General features: G+C 36.0%; 1 protein-coding gene across 1 annotated transcript in view; it reads left to right on the top strand.

Moving 5' to 3' along the window:
* The first annotated feature begins 2,841 nt into the window (after positions 1-2,841).
* The window catches only part of FAM98B (family with sequence similarity 98 member B), a 30,190-nt gene continuing 13,238 nt past the window's right edge, over positions 2,842-19,793 (top strand). Inside the window, exons 1-5 of the mRNA XM_043920705.1 lie at positions 2,842-2,995; positions 9,750-9,895; positions 11,016-11,150; positions 16,580-16,758; positions 19,677-19,757. Coding sequence (XP_043776640.1) covers positions 2,925-2,995; positions 9,750-9,895; positions 11,016-11,150; positions 16,580-16,758; positions 19,677-19,757 — 612 coding nt within the window. The 5' untranslated portion in view covers positions 2,842-2,924. The remainder of the gene's footprint in view (positions 2,996-9,749; positions 9,896-11,015; positions 11,151-16,579; positions 16,759-19,676; positions 19,758-19,793) is intronic.

Raw genomic sequence — 19,793 nt, 5'->3', positions numbered from 1 at the left:
CTTCTGGTCTCCAAGTCTTTCCCTGAAACTGTACAGCTATTTTGGATACCAACTAACCTTGCTGAACAAACATTCTTACTTCTTGCTGACTCCAATCCTACTTCTTGACAAACAACTTCTATAACTTTGTGGTTTTTACCTATATAAGCCTCCCCCTTTTTTGTGGTAGTCAGATGTGAACACAATTCAAGTGCTTCTTGAATCTGTGTTTCCCAGGCTATGGGCCTCAGCTTGGCTTGAATAAACGCTCTTCCATTCCTTAAAATAGATTGTTTATTGATTATTTGTGTTGATAATAGCATGAGGTAGAGGTCATGATTTGGATATCCCATTGATCCAGCACCGTGTATTGAAGAAACCTGAACTACATTGGTGACTTTGTCGTACTCAAGTGACTGTGTAAGTGCAGCGATCTTTTCATGAGAGGAACTGGTCTATAAATTCTTTTTAATAATGTTCTTATTGATTTTTTAAAAGATAATGTTGTCCTCATAAAAAGCATTGCAAAATACTCCATGTTTTTCTAGTCTCTGGAAAAATTTATATAAGATTGGTGTTATTTCTTTTTTAAGTATTTGGAAAAATCAGGAAAACACTTTGGGCTTGGAGCATTTTTTGTTGGTGGTTTTTAATTTGTCATTCTTTACTCGATATAAACTATTCATTTAAAAAAATTTCCTTGTATCATTTTTGTTAAATGGTGTTTCTCAAGGAATTTATCAACTTTAAAGTTTCAAATTTATTGGCATGAAATGATTCATAACATCCTTTTATTAACTGTCTAATATCTGATGACAAAGTACCTGTGTCCTCTTTTTCATTACTAATAATGGTTGTTTGTTGCTTCTTCTTTTGTACTTATTTATTTTTTCCTGATCAGCTTGGCTAAAGGTTTGTCAATACTATTTGTCTGCAAAAAGACTCAAATTTATCTTAATTTCTTTACTGTATTTTCTCTCTGTTTCTTTGGATATAATTGTTTTGCTTTTCACCTTGCAATTGATGCTTAGATAATTTTCAATCTTTTGAAATTGAAAAATCTTCTAATATGTACATTTAATGTTATATATTTTCTTTTAAGTATGGGTCTATCTGCATCCTTCACATGGTATTTTTATGGTTATTCAGTTCAAAAATATTTTCTCATATCCATTTTTTTTCTAGTTTAATTCCTAGTTTAATCTGATTATTCAGAAGTAGTGCATTGCTTAAATTCTGAGCATTAAATGTTTGGGGATTTTTAAAAATTTTCTTTTTTTTATTGATTCACTGTTTAATTCTAACATAAGAGAACATACTTTTTATGATTTCAGTCTTTTTTTTTTTAAAAGTATTTATTTATGACTGTATCTCGTCTCCATTGACTTCCCTAGTGGTTCAGCAGTAAAGAATCCTCCTGCAATGCAGGAGACGTGAGTTTGATTCTTGGGTCAGGAAGATCACTTGCAGAAGGAAATGGCAGCCCACTGCAGTATTCTTGCCTGGAAAGTTCCATGGACAGAGGAGCCTGGTGGGCTACAGTCCATAGGGTTGCAAAGAGTCAGACGCTACAGAGCACGCTCAGTGGTCTTGGTTGTGGCACAAGGCTTCTCTTCAGGCGCTGAGGCTCAATAGTTGTGTGGACTTATTACTGGGTGGCGTGTGGGATCTTAGTTCCTGAGCAGGGATCAAACTGCTTCCCCTGCATTGGAAGGCAGATTCTTAACCACTAACCTGCAAATAATTTTATACTTAAGCCTGGGTATATGGTAGAGGAGTCATCATTTTTTTAAATTTTTAATTGAAGAATAATTATAATACTGTGTTGGTTTCTGCCATACATCAACATGGATCAACCATAGGTGTACATATGTCTCCTTCCTATTGAGCCTCCCTCCCACCTTTCACCCCATCGCACCCCTCCAGGTTGTCACAGAGGAAGTCATTATTGAAAGTTATTCAAATTTATGGGTAAACTTCTCCCTGAGTTTTACAAATTTATTGGCAAGTTCTTTATTAGTAACAATGATTAAGTAGGTGAGAACATAACTGACTTCAGTGGACTAGGGCCAAGGATGTTATACCATTCTGTAAGGCTTGGGACAGTCCTTTAAAAGGATAAATTGTTACATGTTTATTTGGATATTTATTTGGGAGATACAGCTGTTAATGATTTTATGATCTATGCGGACTCTCTCTTATGAGCCTTAAAATATTTTTGTATAGTTTAGATAGACACTGAATTGTCCATAAATAGTATACAGAGGGAATACTGTTGTTTGTTTTTTAGTTGTGACCTATGGGCTCTAGTTCCCTGACCAGGGATTGAACCTGGGCTCCCTGCATTGAGGGCAGGGAGTCTTAGTCACTGGACCACCAAGGAAGTGTCACACTCACCTATATTTTTTCAGCAGTGCAACACATAATCTGCATGTGTTGAAGAGGATTCTACAGATAGATGCAAGCATCTGATCATTTCTTTGGTCTATGTTACATAATGAAACAACACTTTGTTATACATCGCCTTGTCTTTATTTCTTCTTTAAAGTTGGAGCTTTATTGTGTATTTGACTTAAAAATTATTTGCGTAGGCACATGATATTCCGTACAATTTTAGCTCAAGGTAATATTTTATTTCAGGATGTTATAAAAAGAGGGCAGGAATCTGATCCGTCAAAAACAACTTGGGTAGAATAACGATGTTCGATAAAACAAAACTCAAGCCTTTTTATTACTACTATTTGTTGTTGATATCATTTTAAAAAGCTATTATAGTTTGTGTATATAAAGTCGTTTTAGGCAGAACAGCCAATTGCCTGCAGGTCAGGAACATTCCTATACCCCGCCTAGGCAGTTCAGGTTGAGATCCGGCGGAACCTTGGCACCGCGGACGCCGGTTTCCGGCGGGTTCCTTAGAGAACGGAACAGCCTCGGGCCGAAGGACCATGAGAGGGCCGGATCCGGGTCCCGAACCTACGATGGAGGGGGACGTGCTGGACACACTGGAGGCCCTGGGGTGAGTAGTCCTGGGATCGCCTTTCCCCGGAAAACGTAAGCTGTCTCTCCCCATGGCTGCCGCAGTCTCCCTCATGTGGGCCTCCGGCTGGGCTCTTGCGACTCGGTGCAGGCCTCCTTCCCTGCCTCGCTGCCTCCGGCGCCGACGGAGTTAAGAGGGAGGTGGGAGAGAAATCCGTTTGGGGGGTGGAGCAGGCCTGAAAAGCTAGGGCGCGTGGCCCCCTTTCCCGAGCTCGTTGTTTCGAAACTCAGCAACGAGGACCCACGGCGAAGGCGCGGAGGGGCCCGCCTGGCAGCACTCCTTTGGGAGAAAGTGTTGCAGCCCCGCGGGGGGTAATTTTGTGAGGCTCTGCAAGTCCAGAGTGTAGTTGTTGTCTCCGGGGCAAATCACTCCTCCTTCCTTGACCAGAGAAGAAGTTTTAATTCAGTGTGAATCCATTCATTAACCGTTTCTTCCATTCATTAACAACATATTAATTTGATGTTAACCTGTATTCACTAATGTGTATTTTATGTGCTAGGCCAAGGAAAAAGAGTTTTCAGGTTACTAGTAGCTTAACTAGTCGTGGAATGTATAGTCTACTGGTGCTTGCAATTCAGAGTGGTGAGTGCTGTGAAAGCTCCTGGAATGATGTTAATACTTAAAGGCATGGGAATAAATACGTGCAAGATAGGTTCTTCCTCAGCCATAATCCTGTTTTTCTTCACATCCCTTATCCCTATTCCAGATTATCTTGTCCTGCACATTTGTTATTTTCTCTTGAACACCCACCCTCTCCACCCGCTAATACACACACACAAATCAGCTCCAGGAGAACAGGTTCTTTACCTGTTTTGTTCCTCAGAACATCTTACAGTCAGGTCTGGTACAATAAATAGCGGTTGAATGAATGGGTAGATGAATGAAGAAAGGTTCAAGTCACAGAATGCACAGAGGTAGGCATAGGGCCAGGCAGTTGAGAGACAAAAAAGGGAACTTTGAAGTAGGTTGATACAGCTCCAGGGCAGAGAGCAAGGAGCAGTGTTGAATACTGGATTGATGAGATTTAGGTGAGGAACAGGGCTTGCAGCACCTTTTAGGCCATGTTGTGGATTTTTGTCATAACAGAAGTGCAACATGATTAATGAATTTAAAAAGGGGAGTGTTTAGATGTCTAGTTTAAAAAGTTAGTTCTGTCAGCATGGTAGAGAATAGATTGGAGAATTTTTTAGTAGTCTAGGCAAGAAGTGATGGTTGCTTAGTGGCAGTGCATATAGAAAGATGTACATTACTGGTCTTGGGCTTCCCAGGTGGCACCGTGGTAAAGAATCTGCCTGAATGCTGGAAACGCAGGTTTGATCCCTGGGTCGGGAAGATCCCTTGAAGTAGGAAATGGCAACCTATTCCAGTTATTCTTGCCTGGAAAGTTTCATGGACAGAGGAGCCAGGCAGGCTACAATCTTTGGAGTTGCAAAGAGTCTGCACCTGCACACATTACTGGTCTTAGTGATTGATTGGATTAGATATTAGAGCTGAAGGAGATGATGATATTGATGATTCGTTGATAAGTATTTATTGAGCAATAAAATAAAATGATACACTTTGGAATCTCAGTTGGACAAGGAAGAAAGTGAAGACAGCCAGGAGCTAGTAAATACAGAGAATACAGAAGAAGCATAGAAACAGGTACAGATGGTATCAAGTGTGGTCAAAAGGGCAAGTTGGAAGGTAGAATAAGTAGGCCGTGGTCAGGGAGTGATTTGTTCAGATTAGTGATTTCAGATGTGATTTAGTTCCAAGTGATGGTGTGGCTTACTTATGTGTAGTGGCAAAGAGGCTGAGAACTCAGGGTATTGGAAAGGGTATAGATACGGGTTTTGAAGACACTCAGTATCATTGAAAAAAATAGGAATGGAGAGGAAACTGAGCACAGGGAATGTTGACGAGTGTCCAAGAGATTGATCAGTGAAAACCATGAGAGAAAGAGGGTGGCACATCTGACAGGCCTGAGCCTAGAGAGAGCAGGAGATATTCATGAGAAAATGGAGTCAATCAGAAAACAGGCAGAAGATCTAAGTAGACATTTCTCCAGAGAAGACATACACATGACCAAAAAGTACATGAAAAAATGCTCAACGTTGTTAATTATTGGAGAAATGTAAAAGCTACAATGAAGTGTCACCTCACACTGGTCAGAATGGCCATCTTGAAAACTTCTACAAGTAATAAATGCTGGAGAGGATGTGGAGAAAAGGGAACCCTCCTATACTGTTGGTGGGAATGTAAATTGTTAAAACCATTATGGAGAACAGTGTGGAGGTTCCTTAAAAAACAAAAAATAGAACTTCCATATGATCCTGTATTCCCACTCCTGGGCGTACATCTGGAGAAAACCATAATTTGAAAAGATATATGCATTGTAGTGTTCATTGCAGCTCTATTTATAATAGCCATGATAGGGAAGCAACCTTAATGTCCATTGACAGAGGAAATGGATAAACGTGGTGTATTTATACAGTGGAATATTACTCAGCCATAAAAGACTGAAATAATGCCATTACACAACATGGATGGATGTAGAAATTAAGTGAAATAAGCCAGTCAACGATAAATATACAGTATTGCTTATATGTGCAATCATATAAGTGATACAAAAATGAACTTTCATACAAAACAGAAATAGACCCACAGGATGTAGAAAACAAACGTATGGTTGCCAGAGGGGGAGGATGTTGGGGGGAGGGGTAAATTAGGAATTATATACATAAAATAAACAGGGACCTACTGTATAGCACAGGTAACTAGACTCAGTATCTTATAAAAATCTATGGGAAAAGAATCTGAATAGAAAGATATGTTTGTACATATAGCTGAATCACTTTGTGGTACATCTAAAACTAACACAACATTGTAAAACAACTTCTCAATTTAAAAAAAGATAATAGGAGCAGTGAGTGATATGAATGCTGTATTGGGAAGCAAGGAGAACAAAAACCCCACTGTTTGACCTTTGGGCACTTATGAGAGAAATACCCAGGGCTCAGAGTAGTGAGAGTTTCTGAGAAGACACTTACAGAATAGGAGAGTTGTTGTTTATGGATGGAACATAGGGGAAGAGTTTGGGAAGTAGGAAGAAGTGGAGGGCTGAATCAGAGACAAGCCAGTAGGGTGAGTAAATGACGAGGGGAAAAAGGGTCTCATATTTTATATATTGGCTTATGAAAATAGAAAAAAGAAAGTAGACCTTCACTATGTCCTTTTGAAGATCTGCCAGTGGCCCTACTGGACTGAATTTGGTTCACCCAGCTTAAAGCAGTGTCAGATCAGCAACTATGGTTCCACTGTGTATGGCCCTGGGGGAGTTGAGGCCTAGGGGAGTTGTCTCAAGTGTTTGGAATTAGAGTGGCACTTTCCTAATTGAACAATTGATAGAACAAACTGGGCATGATAATACGTCTCTTATAGGATATTATAATTAAATGTGTTAATATACATACAGCACGTAGCACTGGCCTAAGATTAGTTTATAAATGTTCGTTGCTATTATGATTATGATTGTTGTTAACTATTCATGTTACATGCATTTATTTTCCTTTTTTCCTTTTGTCTGTTTTGATGAGCTGAGGCATTAAGGATTGTGTAGTCAAGATTTAGTATTTTTGGTGATTTAGTAAATTTTTGTTGAATTTTACAACTGGCATTTCAGTAAAAATAACATCACCAATAATATAGTTAAATTTTTTTTGAGAGCTCATGATTGTTGCTTCATTGCAGAAATGAAAGCAAGTAGGGAGAAACAAGATGTTTACTATGAAATCTGAATGAGAGGCTCTGTAAGTCACGGTAGAAAGATAATACCAGGGGAACCAGTCTTGGTTAGAGGAACAGAGCTGGTCTAGTCCTAGCTGACTGCATTACCTGGCCAGGTTCTTTATTTTGTTTCCTTATTAGTGTGGACAGAAGTTTGAGTTCACCTGGAGCATTTTGGGTCAAATCTGGTTTTGAAACAATGTCATCACTTGTTTATCTTCTGATATTACCTTCTGTAGTAAAATGTTAGTTGCTCAGTTGTGTCTGACTTTGCAGTCCCATGGATTGTAGCCCGCCAGGCTCCTCTGTCCATGGGATCCTGCAGGCAAGAATACTGGAGTGGGTTGCCATTTCCTTCTCCAGAGGATCTTTCCGACCCAGGGAGTAAACCCACGTCTCTTAGGTCTGCTTCCTTGGCAGGCAGGTTCTTTACCACTAGCTCCACCTGGGAAGCCAGAATTAACATGATATTAACTTAAAAGCATTACTGTAAAGAGTGGATGATTGTAATATTCCTCTGGCCTGCTGCATAAGGCAGATATGCTAATCTCATTAAGCCCTGCTTTCTTATCTGCAAAATGGGGACTTAAAAAAACCCTTCCTAAGATATGACCAGAGAATTTAGAGAAAAAGAAATGCAAATGGCCTTTAAATGTATGAAAAGGGTACAGTCTTGCCATAAGAGAAATGTAAATTAAAACTATATTGAGATAACCATATGGTCAAAAATCCAAATGTTTGGCAACTTTGGTGAGTTATGGGTAATGGATACTTTTGTATTTTAATTGTATAATCCTTATATAGGAAAACTTTATAGTATCCAGCAAAGTTCCATATCCATTTACCCTTTGATCTAACAATTGCACCTCTAGGAATCTATCCCATATATACACTGACAAAAATTTGCCCAATTTCTTTTCTTTGCCTAATTTTGATAATAGCAGAGCACTACAAAAAAAACAATCCTTCAGTGGGGGGACAGCAAATAAAATATGGTACATGCAGACAGTGGAGTACTATACAACCATAAATATGATTGAATAATATTTCTGATTTCTAATATATACGTGCACACACATATCTATCTATCTATATATGTTAAAAAAAGGAATAAAACCTAGATAGTAGGCTGCCTTTTATCTAAACAAGTTCACATTTGTGTGTGCGCGCGCATGTATGGACTTCCCAGGTGGCGTAGTGGTAGAGAATCCACCTGCCAATGCAGGATCTGCAGGAGATGTGGCTTTGATCCCTGAGTTGGGAAGGTCCCCTGGAGAAGGAAGTGGTTACCGTCTCCAGCATTCTTGTCTGGAAATCCCATGGACAGAAGAGCCTGGTGGGTTACAGCCCAAGGGGTAGCAAAGAGTAAGATAAAACTGAATGACTAAGCACTCACGTGTGTGTATGTGTGTGTGTGTGTGCATGTGTGCGTGTGTATATGTATTTAAAAACATGGTTTGACACCCCCAAATTAATACATATGGTTTCCTGTGAGGAAGGGGGGAACCAGAGCAGAGGGAACAGCATTAAGATTACAAGCTAGATTTGTCTGAATGTACCATGTGTTGTTTTTGACATTGAAACCATAAAAATGTTTTACATAATGATAAAGCAAACCTAGAATGAAATAAAAAAAATGTTTCAATATATTGTGTAGGATTTAATCACATGGAAAGAAATTGTTTTTCTATACATCCTTACTGGAATGGATTCTAGAAATAAGAATATAAATTGTTTTCAGTAATTTTATTAGTAATACTGTTTTTTCTATTCTGAAACTATGTAATTTATTTTTATATTTGTTGTTGTTTAGTCACTGAGTTGTGTCCGACTCTTTGAGACCCTCATGAACTGTAGTCCACCAGCTCCTTTGTCCATAGCATTTTTCAGGCAACAGTACTGGAGTGGGTTGCCATACTAGGATTCTACAAATGTCATAAGAAACCAGAATTTTCATTGTAAGAGAAAAATAGATTAAAATGTAAAGCAAAATAGGTAAAAACTCTATAATTCTAAATCTGAATTGAAGACAGCAGTGTGAACTCCCGATGTAATTTCTCTTAAAAAGGTACAGTTGCTGTGACTAATCTTTACTGCCAGATTATGTACTCAAAATAAATACCATTGAAGAGAATCAGGGCTTCTTTGGAGAAATGGCTGGTTGCAGGTAGAAGGCAAGAACATATTGTCATAGAAAGCAAGAAAAATATTCAAAGAATTCTGGGAACTAGTCAGAGAACTCATTGACTAACATGAATGGGCTCCCACTAATCAGAGATAGGACAGTTTGAGAATCAAATGAAAAATAACTGCAGTGGGTTAAAACCCAGCATATGTGCTGAAACTTACAAGTTTGTAATGTGGGGGAAAAAGCTCAGATACACTAAGAACAATAAAGGAAAACTGATATCAAATTCAATTTAGATAATATGTCAAAGTGGTTTGAAAATTTAAGGTTCTATTCAGATACACTTTGTAGCAGTGTTTAAAAATATAAACTTATAAAAGAAATGGTTAAGAGTAAAATAATTTTATACATCTTTTTCGGCTTTAAATTTTTAAATTTAAAATTTGCATCCATTCTCCTTTAACTGTGTTACTTTTTTCTTATTCCTGTAACTTAATATAGTTATTATTGTTTGACTTTGTTATATGTAATATTTATCTTAAAATAGGTTGATAATTTTACTAAAAAACTTTAAAACAAAAAAATCAAATGTTAATTATGTAGAGCAGAAATCAGCAAACTATTTTTATAACAGACCAGATAGTAAAAATTTTAGGTTTTGCTGGCCATGATTTCTCTGTCACAAATGTAGGGAAACAGTCAGATACATGGATACATTTATTGTCTGTGTTCCAATAATATTTTATTTACAAAGACAGGCAACAGACTTTGATTAAAAAGTATTACATATATTAGGGTTTTCCTTATTGTTTTAATCTTTTATATTTTCCTTTTTAGGTATAAGGGACCACTGTTGGAAGAGCAAGCACTTACAAAGGCAGCAGAGAGTGGACTGTCTTCACCTGAATTTTCAGAGCTCTGTGTTTGGTTAAGCTCTCAAATAAAATCACTGTGCAACTTGGAAGAAAGTATCACTTCAGCTGGTATTGCCATTAGTTTTGTTTACTTTTCTGTTTACTAGTAAAATGAAATGATAGGTTATGATTTGCAGTTTTATCTTTAATGTGCTCACTGTACAAAGAAAAGTCATTAAAACAACTTCAAAAAAAAAAAAAAGAACTTCAGTATGTGATTTTAAGTATCTTTTAATTTTATACTGATTGACCCAAAATTATTTCTTAAATTTATACAAAATTATAAATAATTATTGTTTATCTGCTGTCTTGAACTTAGTATTGAATTTGGTTATTAAAAAGTTTAGTTTTTGAATGCTGCTTTTTTGGAATTAAGGTTTTTTTTTTTTTCCCCTAAAGTATATGTAATCCCTAATTTATGTTACCAAACCTATAACTCAGGACATGGATTCACATAGGAATACATCTGTAAAAAATTTCTCTGCTAGTTTATAAGTTTTGTTTAATTCATTACTGTTGGTAGCTGGAATTCTTGTGGGTCTTTGGTAGAAGATAAAAATTTGTTGGGCATTTGCTAGAAGATAAAGTAGCATTCCCTTCTGATGCTATTCTTACTTTTAAAATTGTTTTTTTTTTCTTGCCAAATCTAATAGAATTCACCTGAAGTAAAGTAAAATAAGCTGAATTCAGAACTTACGACACAAGTTCCCACATAATTCGATTATGAAAGAAGGATAAGTGCTGAAGTTTAATTAGATGATTGCATTTATTATCTGAATCCATAGAAATACGATAGAAATGGATCATTTGCTCTGAAGCCAATTAATAACTATAGCCATAATAATGCTGTAATATTTCAGTTACTAACATAAAATATTTCCATTTTATCTGCTTTTATGGAAAGCCCTTTGGAAGATATTTATCAGAGATTTAAATATAAAAAGATTTAGAATTTCATGAATAGATACTTATGTTCTTGAATTTCTACATTTCTATATGTAGAAATAATGTTTTGGTTACTTTAACCTAAGCTTTACCTAATATGTTACTTTTGGTCACACATTTAAGGATTTAATGTCAAAGTGAAAATTTAGAATTGATATGAAATTAAAATCAGCTAGTAGATTTGATAGTATCAGATTATATGGTAAATACTTAGTAAATGTTTTATGCCTCTTCTTTTTTAAAGGGAGAGATGATCTAGAAAGCTTCCAGCTTGAAATAAGTGGCTTTTTAAAAGAAATGGCATGTCCATATTCTGTACTCATCTCTGGAGATATTAAAGACCGCTTAAAAAAGAAGGATGACTGTTTGAAACTACTATGTAAGTTATATTTCTCTGAACAGTTTAAATGCCTGTGTTTGATCTGGTTTGTGTTATTTTCAAGTCAACATTTATGAACTTTAATTAATGAAGCATTAGACATTTTGTGTATTAGAAAGATTTTAATACTTGGCTTAAAATGTGAAACTGACTCAGATATTTGTATAAATGTAGGATAAATTCTACTAATGTACTCTCTGAGATTTCCATAACACTTGTAATTTATTTGGCCAGTATAGATTGCTCTGTGTTTATGACTAGTACTTTAGCAGTTTTTCCTTCACCTAATTCATCCCTTGACATTTATGACTAACTGGCTAAAGTGGTGATCTCCAAAGTCCTGTTTAATGTTAAAACTCTCTGAAATTAGGCTGCTAAGCAAATTATTAGATGATAGGCACTTAAAGATAGTTCAGAAAATTTATTGATCACTTTTTACTGTATTAGAAACTGCTCTAAGCATTAGGGATATATCAGTTTAAAAGAAAATTGTGCCCTTGTGCCACTTGAATTCTAGTGCATGTAGCCTGTTTTTCATCAGGGATGAATTTGGAGTACAGATTACCCTATATCTAAACAATTACCTAAAATAACAAATGCATTTGTTTATATTGGGCCCCTTAAATTTTTTTTTAATTTAGTTAGTTTAATTTCATGCTATTTTGAATGTTCTACAAACTGATCTCTTGAAAGAATTTCTCTAACATCTTCTATTATTAAAGATTTCTATTATTTTAGATTGTACCATTTATAAAAAGATGCACTTGATCTATTCCTTTATGCTCTAGTGTTAAAATATTGGTTTCATTAGAGCAGAAATCATGTTTATGTGTTTAGTGGTGATGATCAAAATGTTGACAGTTGAATTATCTTATGTGTTGGGGAGAATAACCATTATGTGCCCCCATTTCTCACACTCTTTCCTTGTATTCCTCCCATTCAGTGTGAGTCACTGATTTAATGAACCATTGTTAAATGGGAAGGCACAATAACCCAAAAGTGTATTGGGACAAAAGGAAGCTAAGAAGCACTGGCCATGAGGAACTTGCATACTCTTTATACTAGTCAATGAGAACTATGTAAATCACGTTTCCGCTTTCGCCTTTGCTTTTAAGAAGCTCAGCAATAATAGTACTGTCTGTCAGTTTCTGATCCAAGTAAAAATATAGAGGAACTATAAGAGAGTTTGGTATAGTTTTTTTCTGATTATAAAAATACATGCTTGAGAGGTAGGGTGAAATGGAGAGTTAGTGTAGGGAGAATTAGTGTTAATGAGTACAGAGTTTCAGTTAAGGAAAATGAGAAAGTTCTGGAGATGGATGGTGGTGATGGTTATACAACTATGTGAATGTACTTAATGCCACTGTATACTTAGAAACAAAATAGTAAATTTAATGTTACTTGTTGGAAAATTATATTCTCATCATAGGAATCTTACAAAGTAGATAAATATGTAAAGAAAATAATTTATCATTTCACTTCCCAGAGAGAGTCATGAATAACTTTTCAGTGTATTTCCTTTTTCTTCTTTTTCCTTTGTACACACATGTTTAAATAAGATTGAGATGTTACATGTGTAATTCTTGCTCTTCCTCTTCTTCATTTAATATATGTATTTTCCCATCAGTTAGTATTTTTTGAAAAAATAATTTAAATTGACTATATAGCTTTCTATACTATGGACATTTTTATTTAATAGATTTCAAATTTAGAGGTATTTGGATTTTTTATATTTTAAGTTAATTACTTTGTTCATATTTTTGGTTGCTTTTACTTAGACAAAGATTATGAAAAAAGATTATTAAAAAAAAAAATCTCAGTCCAGATATTGCCATATTTTGTTCCAGAAAGGTTATAACCTTTTAGCAGTCTTACCAGCATCTATTTCATCTTTAGTTTTACTACCTTTAAAACATGCTGCTTTAATAAGTGGCATGTTCTTAGAATTGTTGGCATTGTGTGTACAACTAAAAGGGCCAAATTCCTTACTATGTGGAGAGCTTTTATAAAGATTAAAAACTCACTGGGAAAATATGTACAGTACATAAGGCATGAAATGGCATCCTATAGAAAAAAGTTTTTAAAAATTTGCTTCTGAACATTTAAAGATGCACAAAGTTAGAGTTGCAAAAACAAGAAATCATTTTTCACTTACCAGGCTAGCAAATACCAGGAAAAAAAAGTCGTAAGCAAGCATTCTCATATGCTACTAACAGGTATTGAAATGTGATGGGAGAATAATTGGGACCATCTTTTGGAAAGGCAAATTTTCAGTAACGCAGGTAAAATTCACCTGTTTTTTGAATTGGCAATTCAATGACTAGGAGTTCATACTGAGTGTACAAAGATACATGAAAAGAATGTTCATTATGGTATTGTTTACAGTTGTTAAATAGAAATGGTGCATCTTTGCAGTGATACCGTATCAGTTCAGTTCAGTCGCTCAGTCGTGTCCAGCTCTTTGTGACCCCATGGACTGCAGTACGCCAGGCCTCCCTGTCCATCACCAACTCCCAGAGTTTACTCAAACTCATGTCCATCAAGTTGCTGATGCTATCCAACCATCTCATCCTCTGTCGTCTCCTTCTCCTCCCACCTTCGATCTTTCACAGCATCAGGGTCTTTTCCAATGAGTCAGTTCTTCACATCAGGTGGCCAAAGTATTATAGCTTCAGCTCCAACATCAGTCCTTCGAGTGAATATTCAGGACTGATTTCCTTTAGGATGGACTGATTGAATCTCCTTGCAGTCCAAGGGACTCTCAAGAGTCTTCTCCAACACCACAGCTCAAAAGCATCAATTATTTGGCTCTCAGCTTTCTTTTGTAGTCCAACTCTCAAATCCATACATGACTACTGGAAAAACCATAGCCTTGACTAGACAGACCTTTGTTGGCAAAGTAATGTCTTTGCTTTTTAACATGCTGTCTAGGTTGGTCATAACTTTCCTTCCAAGGAGTAAGTGTCCTAATTTCATGGCTGCAGTCACTATTTGCAGTGATTTTGGAGCCCAAAAAAATAAAGTCAGCCACTGTTTCCAGTGATTCCCCATCTGTTTGCCATGAAGTGATGGGACCGGATGCCATGATCTTAGTTTTCTGAATGTTGAGCTTTAAACCAACTTTTTCACTTTCTTCAAGAGGCTCTTTAGTTCTTCTTCACTTTCTGCCATAAGGGTGGTGTCATCCCACCCTTGATACCGTGATAGAGCCTTTAGAATGAGAGTAGATAAAATTTGTAAATATGGAATGATCTCTAGAATATATTGGTAGATAAAAAATACACAGAACATGTATAGTATACTCTTGTTTCTATAATAGAAATAAAAGTGTATAGAAGGTAGAAATGTATACTAAATATATATATACATATATGCCTTAAAAGATACCCAGAAACTAACATTGGTGATTGCTTTAGGGTGGGGAATCTGAGAATCTGTATGGGAAGAAGACTTATCACAGTATTATTATCCATCTGTCTGCATGGATTAGCATTTTAAATACTAGACTGAACTCTTGTTTGTACTCTTATGTACAACGTGTTTCTGTAGAACAAAGACAGACTTCAGCCATGGTTCTCTGTAAAATATAAATTTTTGAAGAACGGTGATCTGTTTTAATGAAGTTTTAAAATCAGAGGGACCTTGGCATAGTTGTCATAAGCAAAGTTTGATACATATTGGTGTTAACTTTTTATGGATTCCTTAGACTATCATGTGTAGATTACATGGAAAAACCTTAAATGTGGCTCTCAATCCTGTCCATGGGTCTAAAACCACTTAGATTCCCATGGAAAAACCTTAAATGTGGCTCTCAATCCTGTCCTTGGGTCTAAAACCACTTAGATTCCCAAATCATTATTCAGATGTTCTGGTTCAGAATCTCTAAGGGTGGAACCCTTGTACTTGTACTTTTAAACAGTTTCTCAGGCATCTTTTCCTGTTCAACTGAAGTTGAAACTATTGTATTAAATTGTGTGTGTATAAACTTAACTAAAATGAAAACAAATGAACCCCCAGTATCTGTCTTTACTGTTGTGAAAGTTAATTTAAAAAAGACTAATGATTTAAGTTAATTTTTTACTTTCCAAAATGATGTGGGTTTTTTTTTTTTTTTACTAGTTTTTAAATTGAAATACAGTTCATATAAATATTAGTTTCATGTGTACCACATAGTGTTTTGACCTTTGCATATATTGTGAGATGGTCACTGTGGTAAGTCTAGTAACCATCTGTTTCCATATAAAGTTATTACAATATTATTGACCATATGCTTTATATTGTATATTACATCCCTGAGGCTTATTTCTTTTCTAACTGGAGGTTTGTGCCTTTGCTTGTTAGACCCCCACCTCCACACCCCTCTTCTCTGGCCGCTGCCTTTTACTTCTCAGTATTTGAGAGTCTGTTACCATTTTGTTTTATTTTTTCCATCTAATATTTTTGAGTAATTTTTAGAAAGATGACTGTTGAAAGGATGACATGGTGACTGTGAAAGGACTTGTGAACAATTTGGAGTGGTCTGTCCTAAAGGCAGTTTTACAGATTGCTCTATCTGCTTATAGATCAGTTAAAGCTGTACATTCTCCCTTGGCTTGAGCTCTGCATATCAGAGAGAGTAATTTTTCAGCTTTATACATTCTTGAAGATTTTAATGTTGTTCTTTTACTGATGGGTCCCTCCTACTAGACTTTAGACCCTGAGTAGGCATTATTTTTTAAATTTCCTTCTGCCCTCTTTATTATTTCTTTTTGTGATAAGAATACTCAATGTAAGATTTACCCTCTTAGCAAATCTTTAAGTATACAGCACAGTATTGTTAACTGTAAACACAATAAAACTGTTAACTGAATATAATACAGTATTGTTATGCTGTAAAGTAGATCTCTAGGACTTATTCATCTTACATAACTAATATATGTCACTTTGCTTATGAGGACTGTGCCAAGATCCCTCTGATTTTGAAACTTCAATAAAATGGATCTCCAGTTCTTCAGAAATTTATATTTAACAGATATCCTATTTCTTCCCTAGATTGGTGACCACCATTCTACTTTCTGTGTTAGGAGTTTTAGATTGCTCATAAAGATGGTATCATTAGTATTTGTCTTTCTGCATCTGGCTTGTCTCACTTTGCATTTTCCAGGTTCATCTATGTTGTCACAAATGACTGGATTTCCTTCTTTTTAAAGTTGGGTAATATTCCATTGTATACATATACCACATTTTCTTTATCCATTCATCTGTTGAAGGACACTTAGGTTGTTTCCATATCTTGGCTATTATGAACAATACAGCAGTGAATATGGTAGTGAAGATCTCTTTGAGATCCTCACTTCAGCTCCTTATGTACGTGTATACCCACAAGTGGGATTTTTAAAGCATTCTTGTGCATATTAACATTTATTTGTTTTTCCCCTTTTTTTTTATAGTATTTTTAAGTACAGAGCTTCAAGCTTTACAGATACTACAGAACAAGAAGTGTAAAAATTCTCAATTAGATAAAAATAGTGAAATTTATCAGGAAGTTCAGGCTATCTGCGATACCCTTGGGATTCCCAAGTCAACAACTTCTGACATTCCACTTATGCTAAGCCAAGTGGAATCAAAGGTATTGTATTTGTTTTATTTTTTATTTCCCCCAAATTCAATTAAATGCGAACATGTAAACTCTGAGAGATGGTGAGGGACAGGGAGGCTGGCATGCTGCAGTCCATGGTGTCGCAGAGTCAGACATGGCTTGGCGACTGAACAGCAACAGCAAATTATTAAATTTTATTTATTTATTTTTGGCTGTGCTGGGTCTTCATTGCTGCGCAGGCTTTTCTTTGGTTTTGGAGAGCGTGGGTTATTCCCCAGCTGTGGCACGCAGCCTTCTCATTGTGGCGGCTTCTCGTGGAGCATGGGCTCTAGGGTGCGTGGGATCTTTGTGGATCAGGGATCAAACCTGTGCCTCCTGCATTGACAGGCAAATTATTTACCTCTAAGCCACCAGGAGAGCTCCTGTAAATGTCTTGTGGGTGAAAATACTCATGAAAATGAGTACTGTGTGAGTTAGGGGTGCTCATCCTCTGTGGAGTCAGTAATTAAAATACAACTTCACAATTGGCCTCTGTATCTTCAGTTGGTATTTGTAAATTCAACCACCTGTAGATCAGATGGTACTGTAATTGTATTTAGTGAAAAAAATTCACGTACAGGCGAACCAGCACAATTCAAACTCATGTTGTTCAAGAATCAACTGTGTTTCCTTTAAATACAAGATATACATTCTAATTAGAGACACACTCATCTTCGTGTAAAGCTAAATTTTTCACGTAAAACTAAATAGTATGCTTTTGACCTTATTTGCCTATTACTAGTATTCAGGAGGGAGAAGGCAATGGCACCCCACTCCAGTACTCTTGCCTGGAAAATCCCACGGATGGAGGAGCCTGGTGGGCTGCAGTCCATGAGGTCGCACAGAGTCGGACATGACTGAAGCGACTTAGCAGCAGCAGCAGCAGTATTCAGGAATCAGATCTTAATGAGGAAATGCTAGGCTTTGTGAAAGTTTGCTGTTTGCCCTGATAGAAATCTTCCTGCAAATTTAAGGATTTGGTTTCTAAACAACGTTGAATTACAGTATAATGAAAGAAGTAGAGTATTCCTGTAAAAGCAAACTAAATTTCTTTTTAATGGATGCTGTTAATAAAATTTCAATGTGATTGTCTTTGGCAGTGAGCAAAGAAGTCTGCAATTTCTGATGGATAAGTGTTTAGGAAATGTTTGTTGTATAGTTAATAAATGAATGAGTACCTTGATGGAGTAATTAAGAACAACTAAGAACAACTAATTAATTAACAAGTAATTAACAACAACAAAACTATATCTCTAGCTTTTGAATTTTTTTTTCAATTATAAAACTATCATCATTCCCAGTCAAGGCATAAATTAGAATACTGCTCTTGCAGACCAAATTCTAGCCTAATTTCTAGGTTTTGTAGGAGTCCTCTAGGAGAATAATACAGGGTTCATTTTTCAAGGAAAAGAAAATTTTCACCCTCAAGAATAGGTACTAAAACTCTGTTTTTAGACTTGCTGTTTTAAATTATATTCTTGAATAAAGTACTCTTTTGCACTGATAATTTATGAGCTGAAAACAAGATTTGTCTTAATGAATGTAAGAGAATTTTAGTATCATTAAGATAAAAACACAGTATTAAAGAGTTTTGTTTTGTTTTCTTTTAGAACTGGCAAACCAAAAAATAAGCCTATGAATCCCAGCTCAAGAATATTGTTCTATAATTCATAAATTGCTCTTCAGAATTTGTTTCTCTGGATTAAGAATTATCTGGGGTTGCCTAATACCTGGGGCTGTTTCAGATTGAGACAGATTCCTAGACTCTTCCTAATCTTCCAGTGTGTCCACATACTGATCCAAAAGATATAATTGAAGTGCCATAAAATATGCCCATTTAAGGTATACAGTTCAATGGATTTTGTTTACAGAGTACATCATCTGCAAAATCTAATTAGAACATTTCCATCATTCTCAAAAGAAGCCATGTACCCACCATTTACAGCCACTTTGCATTACCACCACCAAGTTCCAAGCTAATTTTGTGTTCATAATTTTTAATTCTTTTTGAAAAGAGATCCCCCAACATTAAGTTTCATACTCCTCAAATGTGACCTGTTCCTGTTTTCTCTATTATATTATGAACTAAGCAACTGTATATATTTCATCCTGTTTGAATGACTTTTCTGATATTGTAAAGCATAAACAAATGTCTAAATCTTGTTCACCAAAAATAAAAATGTTTCAGTTCAAATCTGTGGCTTTGCAAAAGTGATGAAATGTGCTATAATGGTGACTAATTGAGGGCTTACTCTCCTTCATTGTCTTGCTGAACAATGGAATGTGTACAAAGTACTTAACTGAGTAAAAACAACATACTCAGGGCTTCCCTGGTGGCTCAGACAGTAGAGAATCTGCCTGCAGTGCAGGAGACCAGGGTTCGATCCCTGGGTCGGGAAGATCCCCTGGAGAAGAGAACGGTAGCCCGCTCCAGTATTCTTGGCCGGAGAATCCCATGGACAGAGGAGCCTTGTGGGCTGTAGTCCATGGGGTTGGAGAGAGTCAGACATGACTGAGTGACCAACATACATGCAACCTACTCAGCAAAGGTTTTAGTTTTGTTTTTTGTTTTTTTTTTGTGAGGATGTAAGAGTGTGCTGTCCTAAGAATCTGAATTTATTTCACATAAAACTTAGATTCTCATAAGTCTTTTAGTAGTTACTTCAGTTGTCCATGTACATTATTTCTTACTCTGGAAAAGGTGTGCTATAGCTTGGATTAATGTAACTTGCTTCCTTGAGGATGACTCTGCATTGTAGTGATATTCTTTCTTAATATGTGAAGGTATGTTTTAATGATTTCTTGTTAACATTTTATTAATTCTCTGGCATTCACAACATTTTAGGCATGAATAAGATTGTTTTAAATTGGGGATATACATTTTCACAATCTTCTATGTTTAATTTTAGGTGAAAGATACTCTCTCAAAAGTCCAGAAAAATCATGTGGGAAAACCACTGCTGAAAATTGATTTAAGTCTGGAACAGGCGGTAAACCACCCCCTCCTTTTTCATTAGTTTTATGTA

Source organism: Cervus elaphus, chromosome 12 (assembly GCF_910594005.1).
Source record: "Cervus elaphus chromosome 12, mCerEla1.1, whole genome shotgun sequence".
NCBI lineage: Eukaryota > Metazoa > Chordata > Mammalia > Artiodactyla > Cervidae > Cervus > Cervus elaphus.
Note: the sequence above shows the minus strand (reverse complement) of the source record. Positions and strands in the feature narration are given on the sequence as shown.